At 37.3% G+C, this 7,999-nt stretch overlaps 1 protein-coding gene across 1 annotated transcript; it reads right to left on the bottom strand.

Moving 5' to 3' along the window:
- Window positions 1-2,030: 2,030 nt before the first annotated feature.
- LOC103947764 lies at window positions 2,031-3,678 on the bottom strand. The gene has a single exon (XM_009358712.3). The coding sequence runs from the start codon at window positions 3,645-3,647 to the stop codon at window positions 2,463-2,465; it is 1,185 nt and encodes a 394-aa protein (XP_009356987.2). The 5' UTR covers window positions 3,648-3,678; the 3' UTR covers window positions 2,031-2,462.
- Between the last annotated feature and the right edge of the window lie 4,321 nt (window positions 3,679-7,999).

Here is a 7,999-nt window from a genome sequence, read left to right as displayed (position 1 = left end):
AGAAGCTGTTCAGACTAATGGCGTGAGCTGCCCCACGTGCGGTGCGCGTGGGCGCTGGACCTGCTTCCTTCTAGGCACGGTTTGGGTTGGCTGCTATGCAGCACGGGCGTAAGCGTGCCAGGCTTCGGCTGCCCTGCATCGTGGGTTGCAAATTAGGCCTCCTGTTGGGCTACTTGCTCAGCTGCTGCCAGCGCCTGGGCTTGGGTTTGGTCCTGGGTTTAGGTTGCTATAGTGGCAGCGCATAAGGCCATGGTCTGCTGCCATAGAGCTAGCCCACTCCCTACTGCCACAGTGGTCCCCATGGCTTCCATGGTGGTGGTGCTCCGTGGTGGCAAAGTTGCTCATCTTGCCACCACGTTGAGCCTTGTAGATCGTCGTGGTGGGGCTACATCGCAATCTCCATCACTTGATCTGAATCTTTGAACGTATGTAGTTTCATTCATTGTGGTTTCCAAATTTCTTTTCATTGTATTTTTCTTTTACGTGTATTCAAAGAATTTTATAAAAAAATTATAGGAAGTAGAGTGTACGAAAAATCTACAAATGAATGAGAATTTAGAAACGTTAAATGTGAGAGTCTTCTTCGAGCGTGTGAATCAAACTCTCAATGAAAGCACCAATTTGTGGATGCAAATTTTCGCCTTCTTCTTCTTAGGAAAAATTGCACCTATAAAATAATTAACACCTTAGGTCAAGGCCAAGAACCTCCGATGCCAAAGTTAGAATTTTGAGGGAAAAGTGTTTGGAGAATTTAGAAAATTTTGCAAGAGGATTCAACTTAGGTTTTTGGAGAAAATGAGGTGGTATTTATAAGGATGTGGTCGGCCCCTTTGGGAGAGATGGGAACTGGCCACTTTAGTGGTTTTTTGGGTGTAATATACAATTAATTAGCTAATTAATATAATTTAGGAGAAATAATTTGGGAGTTTTCTTGTGAGGGAGATTTGATGAGGATGGATGAAATAGGTTTTGAATAAATATCTATTTTGATCACTTTTGACCTTGATTGAGCTATGATTGTCAGCTACTTGCACGTAGAAGCTTCGACGTGCCTTGAGGGTAATTTTGTCTTTTTCTATCCTAGAATCCACGTGTCGGCTTCATATTTTTCTTGATTATTTTTGGCTCCACATTTGACATTCCCTAAAGTTTCATTTTAAATTTCTACATTTTAGAGAAATTTTCATCATTTCCATCGAAGGAAATCGATATCGATATCGATATATCTATTGATATTTCCATAGATACTGATATTTTAAACACTTAGTCAGCACAAATACCATTTGGTTAAACAAATTTAGGTTGACTGCCGGCGCCAATTCAGTCTGATTAAATAGGTTTGGGTTGGCAACCAGCGAAGGTGTTAATCTGGTTAGGCAACATTGAAGTTGTAAAATCAATTTGGCTCAAGTGTCTTGATAGTTTGGTTAAACAACCAGTTTCTTAACCTTTGCTTGTTATTTATCTCTGCCAGCGAGGAGTCTTTGATTCCATTTCCGAAGGAAGTCACTTAATTAGCTTTCTTGACAAAGTGAAGTGTTCTATGGATGATTAGATATTCCCAAGTTACATTCAAAGTTCGGCATTTAGATGGCCAAACCACTTTTATCATAAATACACTCATCTCTTTTGAGTAACTTTGCCCCATACATATTCAACAGACCTATATTTTCACCAATGTAATTGAGTCTGCTGAACCTGGTGTATAGGATTTAGAACTTCACAGTGATCTACATAGCACTGTTGACATGTTTAAGAACCTTCTCTTTTGAGTAAGTTTACCCCATACATATTCGATAGACCTATATTTTCACCAATGTAATTGAGTCTGTTGAACCTGGTGTATAGGATTTAGAACTTCACAGTGATCTACATAGCATTGTTGACATGTTTAAGAATCTAGGCCGAGAGTGTTTTTTCCTCGGCTGAGGTTGCCTGATTCAAAAGTCAGAAGAACATTCCATCACATCACCACTAAGAGGTATTTGCTTGGCCAAGCTCGGTAGTGAATTGCCATGCCCACATTAATATTCAAGGAACAGAAGAATGTAAATAACTCTTTGTACTCGACCTCCACATCATGTAAGCTATGTTGCTTTTTGAGGTCAACTGGTATGTAATGCCGAATTTTATTTTGATAATTGTTCCTATCCAAACACAAAACGTTTCTTGTAAGTAATATATATATATATATGCGACGGACCTATACATATGCATGTTTCATACAATTGGATCTTGGTTTTTTTTATTGTTCGATTATAGTGTTGCCTCTATGACTAGAACGGACTACTAATTTTTTATTTTTTTTTATTTTTTTTTATAACAGAGACAACACCATAATCGAACAATCAAAAAACCCAAGATCAAGTTGATCAAACCTTATGGGTAAAATTCAAACATCTATATTCCACAACGATGAAATTATAAAAAACAAAAAGTATCTACGGCCACAGATTGAGTTATTATCTGCATCCTCCACCACGTGTCAAAGACACAAATGCTCCTCTGGAAACCTCGTGCAACCCAGTGTTGAACCTCAAGCAACCCAAGAGCCCATGCTTGTAAGGTAAGAAGGTCTTCCTCCTCATCTCCTCCGTAACCGCCCGGTTCGCCGTATAATGCAACTCGTGCGGCGAAGCCGGTCCTTTCCTCCTCGAGCTCACCGACCCCATGCTGTCGGTGGACCGGAAACTTGAGTTCTTCACGTCCTGCGCAACACTACTACGCTTCATCTTGGGCGACAACACGGCATACTTCCTCAAATGGTCTTTGCCCGTTGTGGCTCGGCCTTCTGATGCACTCCGAAACAACCATAAATCTTTCAATTTCCATTTTCTGTTCCCTTTCGATGAGAACGAGATCGCTGATAAAAATGAAGCGTACGCTGAAGTAGAGGCCTTATCAGAGTTGATTGTTGTTGAAGAAATTTCGTTGTCTTCTTGGGTGTCGAACATGATGTCTGACACCCTCAAGGGAGACAAAGATCTACTTCCCCTATTACGAATGGAAGCAGATCTTTCCCTCTCGCGTCTTTCCTCTTGATTTTCGTGTTCATCCTTTCGCGTCTCATCCATCGCGACCGCGAAACGATCATCAGTACGATGTTCCTTTTTGTGCTGCCGCGGGGATAGAACTTCTTTGACTAGTTTCCTTCCTCGGGAAAATCTTGCCGCTCTTGGCGACGGTGACCTCGGTGAAGAACTAGAGGGACCTTGATCACGTACTCCTCCATTGCTCCCAACTTGTAAGCGAGGCGGCAGCTTTAGAGGCCTGATCTTGCCGCCGTCGAAGAGCTCGTCCGCCGGCAAAGAAGTCTTTTCCAATTGACCACTAAAGTCGAACTCAAAATCCTCCTCATGATGATGCTTCTGATCATTACTAAAGCTACCTCTTGATTTCGGAATTCCGGGTTTTTCTTCCCACTCAAAGGGGATTGTGGGGGCTGAAAGTATAGGGTTAGTGTCCATGTAGAGGTCATTAAAGTGGTTGTAGAAGGTCGAGGCCCGGGTGGGACTGGTGGGTGCGCTAAAGTAGTAGTTGCCGAATCGGGTGGGGCTAGAAGGAGCAGTCATGTAAGGGGAGGAGCAGGCGCTGCTGTCGAAGTTGAAGTCCGCCGGAGGAACTGGAAGAGCCACGTGCATCTCCATGGCTGGAGTTTAATTAACTTGAGCTTGTTTTGTACAAGGTTGGAGCATAGTGAAAGAGGAATGGATATATAGGAGTTTAGAGGTAGAAAGAGCAAAGAGGGAGAGAGGAAGGAGAGGGGAAGGAGAGGATAGTGGGGGAAGATTGACTAAATGACTAGAGTTTTGATCAGTCTCTATAGATATGATTGGTCATAGACGCCAACCTCAATATAAATATGCTTCCCCATCTGTGTCATTTATTATTCTAATTTTCTTTGGTCCTGCGTGGGGTTGGTTTTCCTTTACCATGTTTTTTCTTTTGTTTTTTTGTTTTGGTTGATTAAACTAATTTTTTGGGTTGATTTAACTAACTTCAGTTTTCTAAATTTTAAGATATTTCACCTCACTTTGATGATAGATTAATTTCTTTTATCATATAATTCTAGCATCATATGAGGTAATATCGTATTATTGGCCTCCCAAGTCAAACAGTAGACTAAAACAAAATCAACGACCTCACAAAATGTATCCGTAGGAATTCAAATTCTTGGAAGTTACAAACTTTTGCTCGTGTTAAGTTGAAACTTTTTATAATATCCGTACATAAAAAATAAAAATAAAAAAACTACAAAATAAAGTCGTCAAGATCTGCTGCAGCGGGCTGCTAGGTATCCACCGCGTGGAGTGACTGGGAGCTTGAAGGTGGGTGAGGACCAGCTAGTGGCATTGAGAATCGGAAGCTGGATAACTGGAGGGAGTGTAAGATCTGCCTCATCTTATCGCCCTGGGCCACAAGCATCGACATGGATACCAATAAATAAAAGAAAAGAGGTAACTAGAAACAGTGTCAGTTTGCAGTATTTGATACATTCTAGTTGCTTTATCATTAGCATTAACAAAATATAAATAACATATATATTGAATATTTTAGACTAATATCTCGTACCTGACAATATCTCCTACCAGACATATGAGAGTTTGTTTAGTTAAACTCATGCATGCTGCTAATTTGAAGATATAAATTGGAGAAGAATGGGTATTCCATAGAAAACAATCCTTGCTCCCCCTGTATATAGGGTTGTAACAGAATTTTGAGTTTTTTGCAAGAAAAGAATCCTCATATATTAACGTTCACCATAATATAAATTGCGGACGGATCCATACGTGTCACTCATTTTTTACACAATTTTTACACATGTTTTTGTAGATCTCACTCCATATTGTATTTTAATGATCTGAGTCATCTATGTTTTGGGTTTTCCCTCAATGATCATGTCTACCAAAAATACCCAAATTTGAAACAATATGACCATTGGAATAATGATTTAAGACTTCTTTGTAACACTGTTTTTGTCCATTACCTCATGTGGAACCTCTTGGGCTTAGTGGAGCAGTGCGTTCTAGCTATGCACCAAGTTCGATTTCTCTCTAAGTAGTTTAAATGAATTTATTATATATTATCTTATCACTTATAAAAGAAATAAATGTTTTTTTTTCGTTTACTTATGTATTATTTGTGTCTTTTGAGAATATGTTTGTGAGGAGAATCTTGGATGGAGGTGTGCTCAAGAGAAAATATTTAATACTAAAATTTCATGTGAGATGAAATTCCCTAAAAAAAAAGAAAAAAAAAGAAAAGAGGTGTTAATAAAATCACTCTTTTTTAATTTTTTTTTAATTAACGAAAGATGAAATATTAGAATTTGAAATCTCTTACAACATTAAGAAGAGAAGAATGAGGACTAGATTAAGAAATAGTTAATTTCTGCTTAATTTTTTTTTTCTCATGGTATTATCTGCGTGATATCTCACAATGACATTAAGATCGGGCTTCATCCTACGTTTTGATATGCGATTGGTGGAATTATTTATTGATGCAAACCGTCCAAATAAATATAGAAAACTCTATATCTAATGAAAAACTTTGTTTTGGCTTTATCTGAATTAGTTGATAAACTTTCTTTAAGGTTTGTTCGAAGGTACGTACGTTGATGTATATGCACATGACATTCATATGTATGTACTAGTATATAGTTAATTATATATATGACTTAATTATGAGTTTTCTTTGAAAAAATAATAACACAATTTTCACTACGCGTGCAGGTTTTAACAACTTGTTCTAGAACATAAGAAGGTATCAAAAAGGACGGCTAAGACTGCATCACTGCTTGAAGTTTGTAGGCATAAAATACCGAATATATAGTTTGCTTGCTTGCAGTAGGTGTTGAATATTATAAAGTGTCAATTACTATGTCATAGTCAATAGAACTCAGAGGACACGCGATTAAAAAAAAACATGATAACGTTCACAATGGCACTGCCTCTTCTTTAAACTTTATATATATATATATATATATAATTATATAATGTTTGAAAATCGCTTTCAAATGACCAATATAGAAATTTTTTACCGGATGGGTTAGCTTAAAGATTTAAATCTTTATATACAAAGAAAATTTTTCACAGTATCAGCTAACTTAAGAAAATTTTCACAAGGTGAGCCAAAAATTTTTGTTATTCAAACAAATTCAAACTTATACATGTACAAGAAGCGATGAGAAAAAAGATGTTAGAAAAAGAGATAGTTTGTAAACTGTATTATATAATTAAACTGAGAGAATTCGAATTAGTAACTAAATATATGGTGGACTACATTTGAAAATCAATAAAAACTACATGTAAAATTTTATTTTCTACCAAAAGCTACCTGGGCTATAGCCTAGGGTAGCCCTTAATGTGGCTCCGCCGGTGCAAATGACATGTGAGTTGTGGCCAAAGTCCTTATGTTCAGGCCCTTTTGCAATACGAGGATGATGGACCCCCTTTAAGGTACGTTTATTGTACCGGACTATTTTGGATTGAACTAGTTTCAGAAACTAAGCTGAACTAGCTTGGATTGGACTAAGCTAGATAAAAACTATGAAGCGTTTGGTGTAGTGCCAAACTAAGCTATGGGCTAACAAATTTTTTTTGTAATTTTTAAAATTCAGTTTTTCCTTTTAACAAAATAAAAACTAAAAAAAAACATTATACTGTTCCATCGTCGTTTTCCTTGCCCGCCTCTTCTCTCTCGCACAAAGTTTCAAACTCATTTTTATGTACTGATGCCCTCTGCAAAGGGAATGAAGCATTCAAATACCCAATCAAGCCTTTGAATTCTTCTGACAAGTTTGCATCAAATGGGTTGCTTCATTGCGAACTCTCTTGATAAAAGCTTCAGTAAAAAATACCCATGTTTGATTTCTAAATCTGCTTCGTGAAACTCTCCGACTCCAATCCAATCGCAACCATTGGAGATTTGCTTCTGATTTCTTCAATAGAATCCACCACGATCTCTCTCCACCCTCTTAGTTCACCGCCACCATTGAGAAAAAGGGAAGAGGAGGGTGCGACGGCAAAATAGTGGGAGTGCACAAGAGTTCCAGTCGATGTCTGGGGAGAACGAATTGGGATGGGAATATGTAAAATGTTTACGAAATCATACGTAAATATTTATTTATTTTTTATAGATATGTTAATTCATTAGAGTGTGTGGTAAGACAGGTCCGTGAATTTTACCCTAAGTTTAGTTTTCGTCAATGAATTATCACATTAGTTTCTCAAGTCCCTTAATTTAATTCTACGTTGTATAGGTGGACCTTCCGTCAAACCTGTCTTCTTTTCCACCAAATTTAAGGTATAGTGGTCTTTTCATTCAAAAATAAATAAAAAATCTAATTTATTTAAAAAAATAAAAGCTTGGCTCCTTAAAGTTAAGGAGGAGTGCCTCCTCAAAATACTTTATGACATATTCACAAAATTTCGTGCCTAGGATTATAAACGTTCATATTATAAATCACTATGTAAAGATCATCTTTGCAAAAAGTCAATTAAAACTAAGATTGTTTAGCCAATCTTTAGGGAGTTCTGGTTGTAAACGTGAAATTTTATGAATAGATCACAACGTATTTCAAGGAGGAGTTCCTCCTCAATCCTTGAGGAGCCAACCCTTTCTCTTTAAAAAATATATTTCTTATTTTTTGGATGAAATTTCTATTTTATCCCTCGATTAACTAAAAAGTTAATGAAATTAATGAAAAGGATTACTAGTGCAACAAATGACATAATTCGAGGATGTGATAAACTATATATTAGTAGAGTTCAAAAATGAAAACTAAACTCATGGTATAGAGCACGATCTTTTGCTACAATTTTGCCAATTCATTATAACAAAGGCACATAAAAATGTCCAAATACGAAGTTAAACACAAAAAAAAGATATGGATCAACCAAACAACAAAATAAATGGCCCATTCCAAGGATGTAGGCTCAAAATAAAAGAACAAATCCTAAGAACCCTAACTACCTATTCGTTGCTAGAACCGCTGCCA

Source organism: the organism of the source record quoted next, unplaced genomic scaffold (assembly GCF_019419815.1).
Source record: "Pyrus x bretschneideri cultivar Hongxiangsu unplaced genomic scaffold, Pyrus_bretschneideri_v1 Contig64, whole genome shotgun sequence".
Taxonomy (NCBI): domain Eukaryota; kingdom Viridiplantae; phylum Streptophyta; class Magnoliopsida; order Rosales; family Rosaceae; genus Pyrus; species Pyrus x bretschneideri.
The sequence above is the reverse complement of the archived record's forward strand: the minus strand, read 5'-3'. Positions and strand labels throughout refer to the sequence as shown.

Coding starts and splice junctions, on each gene's coding strand:
- LOC103947764 (XM_009358712.3), bottom strand. CDS start 3,647: ATGGAGATGCACGTGGCTCTTCCAGTTCCTCCGGCGGACTTCAACTTC.